The sequence below is a fragment of the Seriola dumerili genome, unplaced genomic scaffold, assembly GCF_002260705.1.
Source record: "Seriola dumerili isolate Sdu_G_001 unplaced genomic scaffold, Sdu_1.0 BDQW01001414.1, whole genome shotgun sequence".
Taxonomy (NCBI): domain Eukaryota; kingdom Metazoa; phylum Chordata; class Actinopteri; order Carangiformes; family Carangidae; genus Seriola; species Seriola dumerili.
The window spans coordinates 104,197-123,936 of record NW_019175669.1 but is presented as its reverse complement, the minus strand read 5'-3'; the positions used below and the strand labels follow the sequence as shown (position 1 = coordinate 123,936).

Below are 19,740 nucleotides of genomic sequence, written 5' to 3'. Positions count from 1 at the left end.
AGGGTGGGTTTTCTTTTTGTTATAAATTAGAGAAAAACACAGTTAGCTTTGGCGGCAGCAGTCATCAAATCAGAGAAAGAGAGAACTCAGATTTCATCAACAAAAATCAAAGGAAGAAGAAACAGATGTACTGCTCAGAGGCTGCTCACTGTGACAGCACATGATTAGCAGTAAAAACATTTTGTGCTGGCTGAGCCTTTGTTTTACTACAGAGACAGTGGTGCCACTAAAGGTAGCAGCTATGTTTACTGGACTCAGTCCATCTGTGGACTGCTGAGATTTTTATGCCTTATTGTGCAAATGACTGAAGATTAAACTTATTTTGAATTGAATAAGTAATGCCACATTATAGCAGCATAACCCCCGATTTCTGGGACAGAGTCTAAACTGAATTAACAGTCACTACCAACAGAAACACATGGCTGTTTATATGAGCTGTAGTTTAACTTGTATGTGAATAAAGCTGAGAAACAGAACCACAAGCCAACTGGGAAGCTCCTGACAATACAGAGTGACCTGTTGGACCTTTCATACACAGGTGTGTGGCTTTCTAAACGAATGTCCAACACAGGTGACTGCAATAAACTTCTGGACACATCCAATTAAAGCAAACAGGACGCACCTGACCAAAGTTTGGAGTGACATGACAAAGTGTCTGAATACTTTTGTAAATAAGAGATTTCGGTTTTTTATTCTTAATAATATTTTTTGTAATTCCTGACATGCTACACCTCCTTAGATCCGTTAATTTTACAGCAACCATTTGTACAAACATATAATGTACCGGCATCACATATCAGCAAGATGGCGACAGGTGTTAACTCCCTACCTTTTGAAAGTTGCGAAGTCCGTCTTTTTGTCCATTCCTCGATTGTTTATATTCCTTGAATCCGAAAGGGTCCACACATAAAAAAATAAAAATAAAAAGGGTTTTCCATAAAAGTATTCCAAATGGTGAAGTCCATTGAGTCTGTCGAGAGACAACTCCCATCACTTCCCTCCTTCCGGCCTCTTGGCTTTGGCTAGCTTGTGTTAGCTACATCCATGGTTAGCTAACTGCCGACAAATTGGCGGTCTATCTTCAAACTTCCGTTCGGGAAGCTCCGGTAAAGACAGCGAGCGTACCTTAATGATAGACCCAATGACGATCTTCTACTAGTCGTAGAATGCGCTGCTATTGGCTGCCGCCTCTGTCAATCATTCTAGCTCGAAGACAGGCATTTGCGCTGTCCAATGAACCAAAGGCAGGGGGGCTGGGCTCTTCTGAGCAAATGCTGATTGGCTGTAAAGCTGTAAAAATGTCCTACCTCACAGCTGAGGAAAATGGGTGAGAAAAACAGGTATCAACACTGTTTTTAATGATGTAAAAAGGTTTTTTAGGGATCAAAATGCTTCAGTATGTTTTTCAGTGTTTCAAATTAAAGAGTAAAAGCACAATTTGGTCATTTGGAGCCCTTTTCCAAAAGTTTGAGGACTTCAGTGACAAAGAGTAAAAAGTCAACAGCTCCCATAAGGCTAGGCCTGGAGGCTTTCACATTTCACACAGGTGTTTTTGACTAAATGTAGAAGGGATATAATGATTTTCATTGTTCTTGCATAAAGTATCTTCCAATTATTTGTTATCAATTATGAATTTTATTAGGCGAAGACAAAAAAAATATTTTGAACCATATAGGTTGTTTTAGTCCCACATTTTCTGAAATAATATATTTCCAACTATGTAAAACGGGAAGAGATGGTCGACTGTGTGTCAACTGGTTTGTACTAGTTTACTGAGAATCTATGAGTATGTAATTACAATCTAATTATAAATTCTCTTTGTTAATGATGTTATAAATAACCTTTGCTCTGTGATGTTGTAGAACATATTAGTAAAGTTGTGTATTACAAGGAAAAAATGTGCTGAAATTAATTTTAAGTAAACTTAAAGATATTACAGTGACAAAAAACAACTTCAGACAAGTTTTAGACTTATTCTGACTTTTAGTTTTTTTATTTACATTTTATACTTTTACAAAAAACGACTCTTTTAATAACAACAGGACTGCAAAGCCAGAGCACTAGTAAAGATTCAGAACAACCATAAACCCTAAAATACAGAGTGGTCTTGTCAGTTTTTAAAAGCCAACTGTGGAATATGATCCAGTTAAAACACTCAACACCACAAACATCAGTTCTCCCTTATCACTGTGCAGGTTGTGTTACTATCTGGGATGTTTTTGTACAGTTTCTCCGAACTACAGTTTAAATACAGTATCAAAGACACAAAATACAACATCTGTCTCAAAGCAGGTTGTAATCAAGTAGCCTACAGTATAAAGAATACGCAACATAGTATGAGTGTATATACTGTATATTTATATATATATATATACATATACACACACTGCAGACAGTCACAAAGTGAAGACTACCAAGGCCCCCCATACTCCCAGACTATGCTGTTCTATTCACATTTAACAAGAATATCCAAAGATGCCATGAAACAGCACCCATACAAAAGTCACCAAAAATATATATGCCATTATGAAGAGCTACCATGTTTTTTTTTTTCTTATATTTTCCTACTTTTAAATAAAACCATAAGGACTGGAAAACGTATACAACATCAAGTGTACATTGAAAAGGCATGTCCTGTATATAATCGAGATATTTTTAAAACATTGCACATAAAAAGGGAAAAACGTACAGAAAAGAAGAAGGGCATGCTGAACAACAGATCGAAGCTATGCTGGATGAAGAGTCGTCAACAAATAAGGCCTTGACAGAACGCATCGCCACCTGGAGACATGCTCTCCACTTCACACAACGATATGAACATGCAACTTCAGAAACAAACAGAAAGGAACTGAACAGAACCAGTCACTTGATATCAAAGCCTTGTTCCTTGTTTCACAGATCAAATGGGGTCCTTGCCTACCTTCAGTCACATTTGAATAAAACAAAATGGTACATTCTTTTTATATATATATATATGTATGTATGTATATATATATAATTCATCATTCCAAAGACAAAATTAAAACTTTTAAAACACCACCTGTCCATTTATTGCACACCATTGGTTCACAAAAATATTTTGGGCACTTTGCGTTTCAACAAACAGCAGCATTTCATTATAAAAACGTTGTTTGAATACAGACACCGAACACAACAGATGAAAAAAGCATGACGTACAAATGGAGAATAGAAAACTTTTTTTTTTTTTTTTTGAATTTCGATATTGTGCAACTAGAGTTAATAGGTCCATTTACTAAGGCTAGCCTCTTAAATGCACAACATCATACAGTGTTTTCAGGGGCGAGACAGCGGGACCCCCTTTGCTAAATAGCATGGACCACTCAAAATGATTATCTCTATTTTATTATGTGCAGTTACTGATTGCCATGGCAAATCCCCAATGACATAGAGGACATTTGGTCCTGGAGGAAAAAAGCTTGATTTGTACCCAGACAAAAAGGGCAAATGGCACAACTTCTAAAAAGTGTCTGATAGGATGGCACGGGGGGGGGGCTCTTATTAAGACAGCTCTCAGTGGATTTCAATGGTCAGGACACTGTAATATTGATGCCCTTATCACAGCAATATTCATCTTTGCATTTACAATCAACCCTGCGTGTGAGGGCTTACATCCTGCTGTGATAATCCCAAACGTGGGCCATAAGTACGATTCTGAGGGGGGGGGGCAACAGAAAATAAAAAGATTTCACTGAACGAGAAACCCACTCACAGTCAGTAGCATTCAACTCATGGATCGTCACCATGGGCGTCATTATCTCCTCAAAAATACAGGCACAACAATGTCTAAGTACAAAATTACAACCATGTTGGCACGACACAGGAAACAGGAGCCGGAGGTTTGACCCAAAATCAGCATAAAATAAAACGTCGATGAAATTAGTAACAAACTGCCAAACTGTGTTATCGGCTCTTGCCTGACACAACATGTTTAAGTCATCATTTATAATGATTCCACTCACAGTATTTGCATTCACACGAACACGCTCCCATTGCTTCCAAAGCAATATTATCACATAAACACCCAACGTCCTTAAAATCTGTTCTGACTGAACACAGGCCATCACAGACAGCCACCATCATCTGTGTGTATCACTTCCTGCTTCCCTGGATGCAGGCGTACAGTAAATTTCAAAATTTTAGTCAGGGAAATTTTCACAAAGTAGCTTTAAAATTTGTGACAACTTCAGTAAAAAAAAAAAAACAACAGAGAGGGTGCTGGTGGTCAGTCCACACTTTGGGGGTCAACGTAATATTCTTGGCGTTTCACCCACAAAGTCTCACGAGGATGAAACGTTGAAAAAGACAATCATGGTGTACCGAAATGAAACATCACTGTAACAGTCATGCAACACCTTAGAACATCAGCAGTGTACCTTGGTAAATCAGGACGACCAGAGGTTGAAAGCCATAATCAGATATCAATAACAAACTGGGTTTAAAATGCTGTTTGACATTAAGCAGGCCTAACTTCAGCTAGGATGAAATGCTACATTACCATATCTCATATCTTAGAGCCCATTTGGGACTACAACACTGCAGCTGTGAGGAAACCTTGTAACTTCAAATTTTAAATTCTTATTTTTCTTTTTTTTTTTTTTAAACAACATTTGTCATTATTTGTTTGGATTTTTTTGTTTTTAAAAAGATGCATCAGTGCTGATCTGAGTTTTTCTAAACTCCTCGAGTTTAGCTTTGATGTAACAACAGTGTTCATCGAACATGAAAAAAAAAAAAGGAAAGAAAATATTTGTCGTAGGTCAGAAAAATCATAAACTGCACAAACATCTAAAGGGAATACTCTGTCAATATAATTTCAAGTTTTAAACATTTAAAAATGAAATGTACTGTGTTCATATTGATAAAAAGAAATGCACGCACACACCTGACATGTCATATTTCACAACACCCAACTTACACAGCATTCAAATAGTAAAACTACAGTACAAGCTATTGCAATATAGATAATATAGACATTTAACAGTTTGCCTATAGCGACGGCACTGAAGGAATAACACAGTCTCTGCCCATACAAACTAGCATTATCACTACAAATGAAATACAAGTTTTTTTTTTTCTTTAGCTCAGTTTGCAAAGACTTGATTTGTCACCGTTGGCAAAGTCAAGACCTCTTCTTCCTCTACAGGTTACCTTGTTAAAATGGGAACTCAGGCACTTTCCAAAAATAGGACAAGGCTTGGATTTAACAGACCTCAAATTGGCTAAGACAGAAATGACTTTAGCTAGCGCTGCATTCACGTCATATGGGAAAAAAAAACAAAAAAACAACCTTCTGTAAAACTACTCTTAAAAAATACTGTTCACTTGCTTTCCCGGGTGATAAATACTATTTTGAAATTCAGGTCTGGGGATGAACTGAACCCAGATTTTATGATCTAGTGAAATCTCATGTCGCCGACAAGGAAATTGCTTCAGTCAAGTTCAAGAAATTATAATATAAACAAAGAAAATGATCATTTACTTTGCTGAATTTGGTTTGGTGTAAAACATGAAATCAAATAAGTGCATCTGAGTTGCAAGTGGAAAGCAACACTAAGGCAACTGAAGTCTTCAGGTAACTTCGATCATGGCGTCTTGATGGCTTCACACGACGAAGCTTCACCGTGTCCGAGTCGTCCCTTTAAGCCGTCATGGCGTCCCAACAGATGTTCCCATATGACATGGCTGCAAAATAAGACATGATGGGCAAGTAGAAGACTTGAATCATTCTATGGTAATGGAAACCAGCTCCTGTGCCTGGGCATGCTGCTGCTGCTGCTGCTGCTGCTCTTCTTCAAACACCTCTGGGGAACTGCCCCCCACACTGTTGTCCATCTTGGTCTCCTCTGTCATGGCTGCCGTCTCGTCAGCGTCCATCTTGAGGGAGGCTGGGGCTTCCAGGGGATCCAGGGGCTCAGGTGAAAGGAAGCCGGAGGAACTCTCGCAATTCTGGGTAGAGGAGGAGACCTGGGAGATGACGGGCATCTGGACTGAGGAGGAGGACGAGGCGGCAGTGGTGGTGGAGGTGGAGGTGCTGACCGGGTAGACGGGGTGATGCTGGGACTCCTCCAGCTCATACTGGACTCCCAGCACCTCCTCCTCCTCCTGTACCTGGCTCAGGTAGTCGGGCACGAGGAAATCACTGCAAGGATGAAGAGAAGATGTTGAGTTCACTGTCCTGTTATTTGGTGCCTCAACACAAGTTTCTGAGGTAAACGATACATGAAAGTCTGACGTCACATCAGGCAATAAAAGAGTGACATTTAAAGTTTCCATCTTTAACTTTGGGAAATAACAAAATGCATTTATCAGATTCTGGTGTTGAGCTGAAACTGAGTTTGGACGTTTAGAACGTTTTCCCTAATCATGATAAATCTAAGTAACAGAGAAGGAGGCTTTACTGAAAATAAAATATATTTCTGGATTATCGTTAAAGATGAAATCATAAATCGATTCATCAATTCGTCAATCACCAGAAAATTTATCTGCAATGAATCTACTGCCAAGGATCTACATTCCTGATTTTATTTCTGCTCTAAATCTCCACTGTAGCTGCACTGAACATCTTTATGGCACGTCTACGGAGGCCCAAAGAGGACATGAATAATCACCATATTTTAATGTTTTCCTATGATTGACATAATAAGTTTGTTTTCTTGAGATCACAAGTTAATGTATTTTATTAAAAAAGCAGTTTCTTATTTTGTGATGATATCTAACAGGTTCATTTACTTTCCCACTTTCTGTACGTATAATTCACACCAGTATAATGAGAACAATAACAGAAATATCTCACAAAGCTACGGTGCATCACAAACAACCTTTTGGTTGGTCTATAAGAGCGTTGGAGTGGATTGTTTCTTGATATGAATGGAAGTAAGTCATTACCATAATAATTTGAATCACCGACTGAATTTTGAAATTCAATCACATTTAAATACCACTGAAATATTAGAGTGTATCTTCCTCAATAGTCGATTTCAGGTTGTGCAATTTCAAAAACTTTATTTTCATTTATTTATAATTTAGGGTTCGAAAAATTTAGATTCACATGCCTAATATTCAAAAGCTGTATTCAAATTGCTTTATTTTAATAAGCTCAACTCAGATCTATCTCAGAAATTCAAGATATAAAATTCAGATCGCAACCAATGAAAAGCAAATCCAGCTTGAATGGAGCAACTTTTTGACTATTGAGGATTTCAGAAAGGCAAATTCAGACGACATTAATTCAGAAGAATTTAAAAGTGTGGTGTTCAGTTGTTTATTATTATTATTATTATTACTATCATTATTATTTTGGCATTGATTTGCTTCTATATGTGTCCAATGTGTTGAACGCAGGTAAACCAGAAGACATGTCAATAATAATTAACGACATGAAAGTGGATTTATAGAAATTGGTCCTTGTCAAGAGCGTTGCTTTTTAAATATTATCTTAACATAATCTAAGCGTGGCTGGGTTTTCATTACAGAGAACTACACTTGGACTCCTATAACAGAGGCTCTTTAAAATGTGTGAGCGCACGTGTGTGACCATGGTTGTAACTACATTTATCATGTAGAGACCAACAGAGGGAACAGAGCTCATAATCCAGAATAAACAGTTATGGTGGAGTGTGACTCTGTGACACAGACAACAGCTGAATCTGGAAACCAGCAGCTGAGACAAAAACATACAGTGTAGTTAACATATCTTTTTATGTGAAGACTGAGGATGGGAGTTAAGAGACTGACTGGGTTGCCAGAGAATTTTCCATACTGTCATGATCTCAGACGTAGACCTTCTACTATAAAACTTTTGAGGAGTCAATGGCCCGTTTGAGTCCTGCTGACCTGTGAGGACTTGACTTGATTAAGAAGTGGAAAAGTCTGGGAAGTAAAAACACACTTCGACTCCATAAAGACACTGTGTTCAGACTTTCACGAGGCTTTGTGGGCCGGGCTTCTGATAAAAACAAACAGCCCTCTCTATTTGGTGAAGGAAAATCCATTCATATAGAAACAAACAGAGATGACTAAATGATCAGAGTTGTGTTTTTACGGGACCAAAACATTTGAGAACACAAGTTTTAAACAACACTGAAGTTGTGTACGGTGCTTTAATTTTGGCATTTGAATTCCCACTTCATCCTCACATCTCATGGAGTTTTGTCCATAAACAGCCAAAACGTGCTTCAGATATTTACCATCTCCTCTCAGTGATCAATGTTAAAAGGAATAGTTCAGCATTTTTGGGGAAATGTGTTTATTCCATTTCTTGGCGCCAGTTAGAGACGATTGATTCCACTCATGTCTGAACGGTAAATATGAAACGGGGGGGGGGGACAGCTCGTCTGGGTCTGTTCAGAGGAAACAAAACCCACCGACTATCACCTCTAAAGATCAGGAGTTAACACGTTACATCACGTTTGTTTCATCCAAAAACTCAAGTGTAAAAACGCCAAATTCACAGAGGCGAAAAACAGACACACAACCCCCCTGCAGAACAAGGAACTGGCATTTTTACACTTCAGTTTTTGTGCGGATTAAACAAATGAGATACATGTCAATTAGTGAGCTTTAAAAGAAGCAGGTAGACAGTTTGTTTTTGCTGTTATAATGCTGCTGCTGCATTTTTACTGCACAGATATGAGGGTGTTATCAATCCTCTCACTCCACTGAAGAAAATGAAGGAGCACGTTTCCCAAATTTCATGTGTAAATATCCCTTTAAATGAGTGAAATTCAAACTCCCCTGTAAATACAGCCAAATACTTCAGGTACACTTGATCTGAGCATTCAAATCACCTGCAGTCATCTCAAAAACAAACCTACACAAGGAAAAAACGATCAAATGAACCTCAGGTATGAGAATCTAAACCGTAGTTTATTTTCTGATCCAGGTGAGATCTGAGTAAATGATGGGGGTCAGCGCCCCCGGACTTCTCACCTGCTCTGGAAGTAGTTTGCTAGTTCGGATGCCTCATGGTTCAGACTCCTCAGGTGTACAATTAAATTGCCAGAGTTGGTGAACATGGCGCCGCACGTTTTGCACTCGTAAATCCGCGGCTTGCGGATTATGTGTCGGGAGACCCTCATGTGGTGCTTATATTCACCGAAGGACGTGAATGTGGCGCTACAAATCTGGCACCGGAAACAGCGTTTACCTTCGTGCTTCAGCCGATGCATCTTTAGGGAGTAGGCCCGTGTGAACTTTTTCCCACAGCGGTCACACTGGAAAGGCTTAATGCCTGAGGGAGGAGGAGAAAACCAAAGCTTAGCCCATCTGTACATTAGCATCACTCAAGTGTTAGAATCCAAGTGTGCATGAGGTGAGGTGGGGAGGGAGCCTCAACTGTTTTCCTAATCAGCGTTTCCCAGAATCCCCGGAACAAAAAGTTTCATCCATTCATCACTAAGTTATATACAAGGTGTTGGAAAGTAAAGATGCCCAGTGTCATTTCACCTTTTATTTAGACCTCTGTTGGCTGATGTGCTACTGTTAGCAGATCCACTGATAATAACAACTCTCTATGTGAATTCCAGTTCATGTTTAAATCCAGCATTAAAAGTTTAATGAATCTCTTTTATCTCAAATTTAATTTTCCACTTCTACAGAAAAGGAACAAAACAATTAGGTGGTAATTTAGCTAAATGACAAATAAGTAATTCAGCCCCTTAAATGTTCTTTTAAAACGTTAATTTGATAAGAAATATTAAGTCCCACAAACTCTCTGCCAAAACAGATTCAGTGAGACACATTCCAGCCTCATTTCAGGACAAAATACAGGTTTACATATTTCTGAGGCTTTCCCTGGTGTTGCATCAGCTAATCGCAGTCATGCTGAGCGCTTCAGACTGACTCATGCTTCACTTTGTTTATACATTTAAATCTGGTCTTCCCCTAAAAGAACGTCCTCTGAGCCGAGCGGAGGAGAGACGTCAAAATGATTCAACGCTCGTCTGTAAAACAAGCTGCTTTTATTATGAATGAGTTGAACGGTACAGAATTAATTTCACTGCCTTTTAAAAAAGGAAACATCCACTTTAAAACATCCATTCAAACATATTTACACTTTTCCCACAGTTTATTGTGTTGCAGCTGATAGTCACTCATCTATCCAGATATCCACAGACCTTTATTGTCTGGTCTTAGGAGCCGGTTTCTCCACTGCACAGCACAGTGACTGTATTCTCCACTCACAGACCTGCGCTCCAGCTCTACCTTGACAGGTTTGCGCAGAGTTCAGCAGATTTCATGGCTCATGTTTTTCTGATGTGCACTTCAAACTGTCTGGCCTTTTATAAACAGGTCTGACTCTCACTAAGTCGTAGAAAATGATTTAAAACTTCCACAGACAGACTCCAGCTAAAGTCTGAAGACGTGTCAGAGGTGATCAAAGGAAAGCAGCTTTCCTTACATGTAGAACTGACTGGTTCTTTCCACTGAGACAAAAGTCACCAAATTCTTCATTTGGGTTGTTTCGTATGTGAAATATAATTCCAGCTGATTAAACATGATTTATCCACGGTGTTATTAACATTTCAAGTATCTTCCTTTGCAGGTCAGTTGATACTATTCGAAGATAAATCAACAATGGACAACTTGTTATTTTGTTGTCAACTACAGGCCGAAATATTTTTTGTTTTTGGCCTTTAGACGTAGAGGTTTTAGAGCTCTTGTAACTGCACTTTTCACAGGTCGTAAAAACACTGACATGTTTATCTTTCTCCACAGGAATAACAACACACCAACGACAAACACAACGGCCCACAAACAGACCTACAACAGCTAAACTTTTCTGACCTGAGCAGCTTTTGATTTTGTACTTTTTCTATTTCAGGCTGCAAATTCTACTTTTTTTTTTACAATCTCACTTAATAACATCTGATGTAACTAAACATTCAAGATGCAAGATTAAATCCAACAGTTTTGTCATGTGGGTAAAGAGTGCCAACGTGGTAATTTCTACATGATCTAAAAATAAGCGAGGACAGAACATCCAAAACATCTTACAACAGGCAGCGTTTCAAAACTTTCCTCGCAATGTCCTAATATGTGAGATACACGGACTATAAATGCTTACACCCTTTTGACTGCCCCCCTTTTTTTTTTACTGGCTCACAGTCGATGTTATTTGGATTTTTTACACTAATAAAAACATAAAAGCAAAAACCTTTTACTATTTTTTACTGTGATGCACCTTTAGGTGAGACGCCACTGATTTTAAACATAAAAGTGTGTTTACAGGTGTTGGACAGTGCTAAATGTGAAAAAGTTTTATAAAGCTTTCTGTGAAAGCTGCAACAAATCTGATAAACTGCCCCGAGTGATTATAAAGAGTCGATTGCAAAAAAAATAAAATCTTAGGGTGTGGAGTTTCCAGAGAAGTGAGCTCACCAGACAACCAACAGTATCTGTTCAACACTGTTTCTGTTGATCAGTGTCAAAAACATCGACTGGGAATGAATCTTTTCAAAGTTTCTTTTCCCCCGTTTCACCTACCGGAGTGTATGAGCATGTGCTGCTTCAGATTTTGAATGCGTGTGAATCGGACTCCGCAGGTGGGACACTGAAAGGGCCGGTCAGGGCCGTTGGTGCCGGGTCGGGCTGAAGGGCTGATGTAGAGGTGGTACGGGTACTGAATACCCTCCAGCCTGAAACACAACGACACAGAGAATCAAATCGAATACTTTCTTTGTCTCTTCTCAAAAAATATCTTGTTGTCGTGGTTCTGGTCATTTAACGACACGAGCTGTGAGATGCTCTCACATATTAATGTGCATCATGTCTTCAACAAGACGTCTAAATTTATTACCAATCCAGGTGTGGCCCAGACACCCACTAATGATCTCTAGGTCTATATATTCTCTCGCTGCCTGTGACTCGCCTCGCTGCAAGTTGTAACAAATCGTGATACCTTTCGTCATCTTCTGCATGTCCTCCAGCGTTAGAGGTGCTCTGCATTGACGGCAAGCCCTCAGACACTCCCTCATCCATCGACCCTGAGAGGACGAAGAAACAGGAAATCATATGTTAGCTGTCTACTGAATGTCTGACAGCAGAGTTAAAAAGTATACTGCAGGTGTTTGAAGACTCATCCGTTATTTAAGGGTTGATGCTGCTGACCAGTTTCCTTTTTTTTTTTTTTTTTGCTGACACCAATACAAATAAAAATCCTGCTGGTGGGTGAAGCAGGTTGATCGTGTGTCTTACAAAGCGACACTGTGTTAACTGGGTCAGGATGCAGCCTCTACTATAACAGTGGTAGATATAGTAACAGTGATGTGTCTTTAATACACCCATGAAGAAGTAATTCTTAGCACCCCACCTATAGAAGAGGACTGTGGACTGATGAGGAGCTCCTCCTGGACCTGCTCACTCCCCGGCACCGTCTGCTGGTCACTCATCGAGCTCTGGGAGGCACTGACCGGTTGAGAGGACGCCTCCTGAACCTCCTCATCACTGAGACGCTCCACCTTCACCCTCACGTCTTCTTCTTCTGCCGGCACGGGCGACGACACTGCCTTGGAGCTCTCGCACGTCAGGAAGTCGCTGAGCCGCCGGCCCACCACCACCTCCGAGGTCGCCGGAGCGCCCTGCTCTAAACAGCGAGGGCTCTCCGGGAGCTTCGATTTGTCCGAGTGGAACCTCCGGTCGATGCCGAACGGGAACGTCCACGGGAAGGCCAGGGAGGACTCCACGGGCTGGGCTGTGCTGTCTGAGAATGAAGGGGAGGGGTTGGGGATCTGAGGGGAGGTGGTGACGATCTGTGTAGTGCATTTGAGCGGACTCTCAGGTGACGCCATTGTTACAAAGCTCTTGCGTTTCCGTCGGGACTCGCGGCAGATAGGAACGTTTCTCTCCATCACACTGCAGTCCGACGACACCGGCGACACGCTGCCGTCCAGAGGCGTCAGGGCGCAGTTAGACGAGGCGCTCTCTTGTGCTGTTTCGTGCGGTTTGTCTGCCGTCATGTTGTTGTTGTTGTTGTTGTTGCCCGGGCTCCACAGAATACTTGACTTCATGAACTCAGAACACGTGCTCGCCACAGCAAACATCTGCATGTAGCTTGCAGCCGCCAGGACGTCGATGATGTTCTCCGTGCTGATGGAGAGGGTCGACGTGTAGGCGTACTCCAACAGAGGTGCGAAGCCGCTAACAGTCACATGATGGAGGTCCAACACAAACTTGTCCTCCTCCTCCGGCCGGCCCACCAGTTTGGAGCGGAAGAATTCACTGCAGCAGGCGAGCACCACTTTGTGAGCCAGGAAGAGCTTGTCTTGGACGCGGATGGTGACATCACACAAGTGACCCTCGTTGCGTAAAGCGTTGAGCTTCTCCAGCATCTCCTGGCTGTGGGAGGTCGAGCTGTGGGTGAAGGTCTTGACCCCCATGTTGGAGTCAGGTCCTGACTCTGTACAGGAAATGCGTCCTGCAGGGAGAGGTGAAAAAAAACATCTTCAGTTTGTAAAAGTATTTCAGGAGTCAAAGATCTATTTCTGGTGGGAAAAGTGTCATCATTAGTGTATATAACAATACCTATGTGTCCAATGATTACCTAACTAACACTTCATCAAAAATCACCAAGTTCAGAGACAAAACTCAGATGTCACACGACACAAAACGCCAGCTCCACAGTAAATAAAGTGTGAAAAGAGTCAGATTCACTGTGGAAGGCAGTGGGTGTAGGTAAGGGAGAAATACTACGGTGCTCTCTGAGCTCTGAGGGGAAGGAAAGGTGGGGGCATGGGGGACAAAATGCCAAGTTATGTAACAACAATCAAAGCAGATGCGCAGCGATGCGAGCCAGACCCATGTGGAGGCCAGTGCACTACAGGATGCTCAGCAGCTGTCTGTGAGACATGTGGATTCTTTGAGGCATGAGATTTTCCATCAAACAAAAGCTCAAGTGAAGGGGCTCTCGCAGGGAGAGCGCGCTCCCCTTCTCTCTCTCACACACACACACACACACACATACACACACACACAGACACACACACACCAAAGGAAAATACTCTTGGGCTATGTTGGCCCAGTGAAGGCAAAGTGAATTATAGACCTGGGCTTCGGTGGTGCAACAAGAGAGTTCCTAGTCTGAACCAGCAAACAGCGCTAATAGAAAAGAGTCCACCAAGGAGTTTTCATACACTGAAGGAGAATTATTCGTCTACATTATCTCTATCAACTTCTTCCTGATGTAAGAGTAGATGAACTTGACAAAGAGGTGATGTTTAAAAATCAAATGTCACAATGATTTCAATAAAACTTTGACCTCTGATACAAATTACATCTTTAAGAGAAGATTCGACAATTCTTCAGTGAAGAAAAAAGTAAAACCAAAAACATTTTACTTTATCTTATGATCTAAATTAATGTCTTATCACTTGTTGATAAGTCCTTGGTCAAATTAAAGACCATTTTACATCTTAAAGGTCATGCAGTGCATCAAATACACATGTATGATTACATTTATCTCCTACCTGCCTCACTGCAAAGCTTCAACAATAGATTCAATGGACAGAAAATCCTGACAGTGACTATTTCATGATATTTTCATCAATAAATATAAAACCTTTTCTTGGCTGAAGCTTCACTAATGTGAGGATTTGCTGACTCTTTCACTTTCACTTCATTGTGCACTGAGCATTTTGCTTTGTCAGACAAGATAAGCCATTTGAAGACACAACAGGGACATTTTATACACTCATAGATCAACTGATTGATCAACAGTTATGTAACTAAAAATCAGCAACGCTAAAAAAAATAAAAAATTTGCCACAAAAATATTTATGATGGTGATAAAGCAGGAGCCTGAACCACGGAGCAGGATTTAGTGGGTTATCCAGCTGTCTTTGGGCTTATCTCTGGTTTTCCGGTATCACGTAGCTGGCTCACTTTTAACCAAGGCAGATCGCCATGGTAACCTACGCTGCTGTAGGGAACTTCAGAGAATCAGAACCTGCCAACAGCCCAATTAATGACCGATCAGATCACCAGACAAACGGGAGTAATAATTCCTATGGTATCCCAACAGGGACAAAAGAGTTTACAAATAATATTAATAAAAGGCAATAGTTACTTTATATAAATAAATTCACTCTGGTTTTAGTTTATCTCACTAAATGAATTCATAAAGACGATTACCGCTGAATTTTCACTGCACAAAGATTCTTTCATTCCCGACAGTTTTCCTTTATAATATGTCCTTGTTTTACGTTGATATTTGGAAATAATTTGTGTTTCTACAGTGTATTCTAGTTTTCAGGGCTGGATATCTTCACTGATCTTCCCATTGTTCAACAGGTGAACTACACTGTTGCTTCCTTGAATATAAAACTGTGTAAAGTGCACAAATTTCCCGGTTATAAAACTGTGGAACAAGAATTTATTTTCCTTGGCAAATGCAAAACAACTAAAACATGATACGTTTAGACTAGCTCAGTGAAAAACAGCTGAGCAAGAATATAAAAAAAGACCTGCACCACTTACAAGGGCGTCATCGTTATGCACATTTTCAAAAATAAACGCTACAGCTGCGCGTGGACTGTCAGCAGATGCTTAAACCAAGTACACCACATTCACTTTAATGGTCGCTTTGAGAACAGACAGGTCAGGAACTGAAAGTCTGCTCACTAATTCATCTCCACTGTTTGTATTGAAGAGACATCAGCCAGACATCTGCACACAGCTGGCTAGCTTAGCGCTATCTACCGGGCAGGGACAGACTGAATAAAATAGAATCCCACAGCTTCATGAGCAGTCTTTTTTCAATCTGTCACTCTTGTAGATTTGATCTCTAGAGTCGCTTTAAGATTGTCAGCTGACCTGCAGCGGATCGGCAAAGACGGTAACTATTTACATCACAGCAGGGTCAGGTTGGAGGATACGCGTCCTCTGGGCCTGTACCACAAAGCGAGTTCAGATTGGTCTGGCTCTCTTTGGGTCACCTGGCTTCACTAAGCCTGGATCACCAGTATCATGAAGCTAGTTATCAACTGGCTCAGTTAACCTAGGTTGTTAGGTTTACCTATCTAGTTACAAGTGCGTTCATGCAACACTAGAAATAATTTCAAATTATTAAAGTAAGGTTAAGGCTATTTCATTTAGTTAAGTGAATTCTTATATAATAAATATTTAGTATAGTGTGAGTATTTTTTGTCTGGTAATAAACAAACTTTTATGAATATGTGATGCACATAAATCGCAATATTCAAGTGTGTGGAATATTTTTCTAATAAAAAAAATACAAGAAGGCAAAGTTTTTATTTACAGTTATTATCACAACGTTGTGTTATTAAGAGCTTCAGTTGTAGAATATGAACGTTAAATCATCTTTAGGAGTGGAGTGGAAGAATCTTTGTGCAATTAAAATGCAGCTTTAATTGTCATTTTGTATTTTGCTTGTTAGAAGTCTTTATTGTTTAATACTTTTTTGTAAACATCTTTGTCAGGATCCTGTAGGAATGTTAAATCAGGTTTTCCAGTGATCTGATTGGTCAACAGTCGGGCTATTGACAGGTGTTAATCTGATTGACTGAAGTTAACCTGCTCCATCACAGGTCACCATGGTGATCTCCTCCGTTGAAGCCCGAGTTAAGCCCAAACACATCTGGATAACCCACTTATCTCGCTCCGTGGTGCAGGCCTGTGTTACTTTCACTCTGTTTACATCACATATGAGAAAGTGACCACAGACACTTGGCAGGAAGAGACTGCAGAGAGCTGACAGTCAAAAACAAGAAAGCGTGTGTGTATGTAAGGAAGAGGGGGGAAGTATCTGCTGAACAAATATGTTTCCTACAATCACAGTTTAGCACTAGCTAACAGTGTCAAGTTAATAGGTCAAGTCAGCCAGGAGATGAATAGCACATCCGATTTCAACTGTCAAAATAAAAGACAGATGAATCGTGCAACATCTTTTATCTCAATATTTCATTTAAATAATTTTCTTTTTTTAATCAGATACTTTTATTGCCTACACATATTAAGGTGTAGTTACAATTTGTGTAGTATAAATTAAAATAAGAAAATAAAACCCATTATTTATTCTCATCACCTGATTTGACCCGTACGTTATCTTAAAAACAGCTCTATTCTTGTCCTGTATTGAGTTCAGTATTTTTCCATTCCGGTTCATTTGTACATAAATGCAACATAACAATACACAATTCAAAAGAAAAGTTTTATGACCAAGTGGCAGAAATAAGTCTTTTTTACCCCATTTATTTTGAAGCCGATTCAGCCACATTCCGGGTTTGACCGTGGATAACCCTGCACACATCGACGCAGCTGCTGTACATTAGCTAACCGCCGTTAGCTATCAAGCTAGCGCTAGCCAACGCAACACGGCGCTAATAGTCGCTCCGTTTGCTCTTATCGATGCTTAGACGACAAAGCAGCCCGATACGAGCGTACAACGTGGGGTTACCGTAATCAGACAGACTGTATGAAGGGAATTTACCTTCTGAGTTGAGGCCTGAGGTAACGGCTGGGCCTCGGGATGCGAACAGCTCAGCTGACAAAAAGCAGCGATAGTCGGAGACAGCGGTTCGCCCTGCTGCTCCCCTCCGCTCACTCACATTCCTTGTGTTTCTCGGGCAGTTGTCCGCCTGCCATCCGCCAAACCTCACAGTTTAAACAACGCTCGCACGAATTCACATCACACCGCGCGGGCATTTAAAGTTTTCGAGGTGCTGTGTTTTAATTCCTTTGTGCTCCCCGCTGTTCTTTCTGCGCTGTATTTGTATCCCCACAATGCAACGCGCACCCCTCCACTGTACTGTACTGTAAGAAACAGGAAGTGTCACATTTAGCGACATGTACAACACAACTCACATGCTGCCCAGGAATTCCCACAGTTTATATTAATTCACATGCACCAATATGACTTTCTATAGACATGTTAATCTATCAGAACTGCAGATCTGTTATATGTGCTGTCCATACATTTTTCCCTCATATTACCATTTACTTCTATTTTTTAATGGATTTTGAATTTAATATACATTTTTTTCATCTTACTCAACTCTTTGACACCCGAATAAAAGGCCATGAGACTTGTTGTTTGGTCCCCTAGGTCTGGGAACCCCCAGGGATCCTTGAGGGGGTTCCTAGGGATCCCCAGCAAAAAGGAAAATTTATTATTTTCACTTTAATTCTGTCCCTAAGTAACATAATGACAGAATGCATGAGTATTTTGTTTCATGGGTTTCAAATACTTTCTGTGATAAAACATCTAAAAGCAAAAATCTTATCAAACTGGGGTCTGTAGTCTCATTTGTGTCAGTTTTAGGGGTCCTCAAAAGTTCGAGAACCAGTGCTCTAGGCAAGACGTTTGCTACCGCCCCTGTAGGGTCAGATTTTTCGCCATAGAATATTTAAAGAAAATAATAATAATTTTAGAATAATTATTATTACTTTAACTTTATTCAACTTCTGTTCTATGTCATGTCGCCATCATCTGTCAGTTAGTATCTGTTTTTAATATGAGCTTTTCACGTATACCATTACACAACATTCAGAGCACATTATAGGCCTATATATGTATTATGACTCAGCAGGTCGCTCCCTTCAGTGCTTTAATGGAGCCCATTGAATTTGACAGCTGTCATTTCAGGCGCAAACATCTGGAGTTATCGCTGATAGGCTACCTACATCAAAAAACATGGATTTGTTTTCTTCGTGACATCAGTGACATTACCGTGATGTCAGGGTAGCCAGTTTGTTTATTATTGCAGGCTTTCTTTTGTTAGACCAGCAGAACATCCTGGTGCCATCTGTTTTTGAGGTAAATGACGCACATGCACCCGGCCGTCCACATGATGTAACAGAAAACGTGATTCATCAGACCAGGACACCTTCCTCCACTGCTCCATGGTCCAGTTCTGACGCTCTCGTGCCCACTGACGGCCCTTTCAGTGGTGGACAGGGGTCAGCATGAGCTCTCTGAACGGTCTGTGACCACGTAGCACCATACACATCCATGTGTTCTGACAGCTTTCTGTCATAGCCAACATTTAGGTTTTCAGCAATTTGTGCTGCAGCAGCTCTGTGGGATCGGGTCAGACAGGCCAGCCTTCACTCCCCTCGGGGGCCCATTACCCTAACGCCAGTTTAACAGTCGTCCCTCCTTGGACCACTTTTGGTAGGTACTAACCACTGCAGACCTGCAGTTTGATGTTCCAACCCGGTCGTCTTTCCTGATTCCAACACGTCAAGCTCAAGAACTGACTGCTGACATGCTGCTGGAGGCTGGTGTTGTACTATCTGCATCCGCAAGCACACAAGAGTCTGTTAGGGTCTGAGTGACGTGAAGTTCGTCATCAGAGAGTGTACACAAGGCTCTGTGTGGACATTTGTTTACCCTCCAATGTGGCTGCTATACTACAAGGACACCGACTGTTAATGTGTCCTCCAAGCAGACGAGAGAGTCATATAAAAAGGATAGTGTTATACTTTCTTCATCCGCAAGTACGCAAAGGTTTGAGTGACAAAAATGTCATCGTTAGAGGGTGTAAACAAGGCTCTGTGTGCACGTACGTGTACGCTACACTACAAGGGCACTGACTGTGCGAGCGTCCTCCAAGTGGACTAGAGAGTAGTATAATAAGAACAACTATGTGTCCGCGGTGTCTGCAGCTGTCCATGTTTAATTGAGGCTTAATACATCCCACCCCATTGACAGGTGCCACTGTAACAAGATAATCAGCGTTATTCACTGTTGTGTCTGATCGGTGT

General features: G+C 40.8%; 1 protein-coding gene across 3 annotated transcripts; it reads right to left on the bottom strand.

Moving 5' to 3' along the window:
* Positions 1-1,979: 1,979 nt before the first annotated feature.
* zbtb44 (zinc finger and BTB domain containing 44) lies at positions 1,980-17,748 on the bottom strand. Of its 3 annotated transcripts, none has more exons than XM_022768080.1 (6): positions 17,221-17,748; positions 12,332-13,435; positions 11,921-12,005; positions 11,506-11,657; positions 8,950-9,250; positions 1,980-6,160 (listed from the first exon to the last, which is right to left on the bottom strand). In XM_022768080.1, the coding sequence occupies exons 1-6, from the start codon at positions 17,282-17,284 to the stop codon at positions 5,743-5,745; spliced, it is 2,124 nt and encodes a 707-aa protein (XP_022623801.1). In that variant the 5' UTR covers positions 17,285-17,748; the 3' UTR covers positions 1,980-5,742. The 3 variants fall into 3 exon arrangements, with proteins under 3 accessions (XP_022623801.1, XP_022623802.1, XP_022623803.1); XM_022768081.1 differs by having other exon boundaries at positions 17,465-17,748; XM_022768082.1 differs by having other exon boundaries at positions 6,040-6,160; positions 9,167-9,250.
* Positions 17,749-19,740: the final 1,992 nt, after the last annotated feature.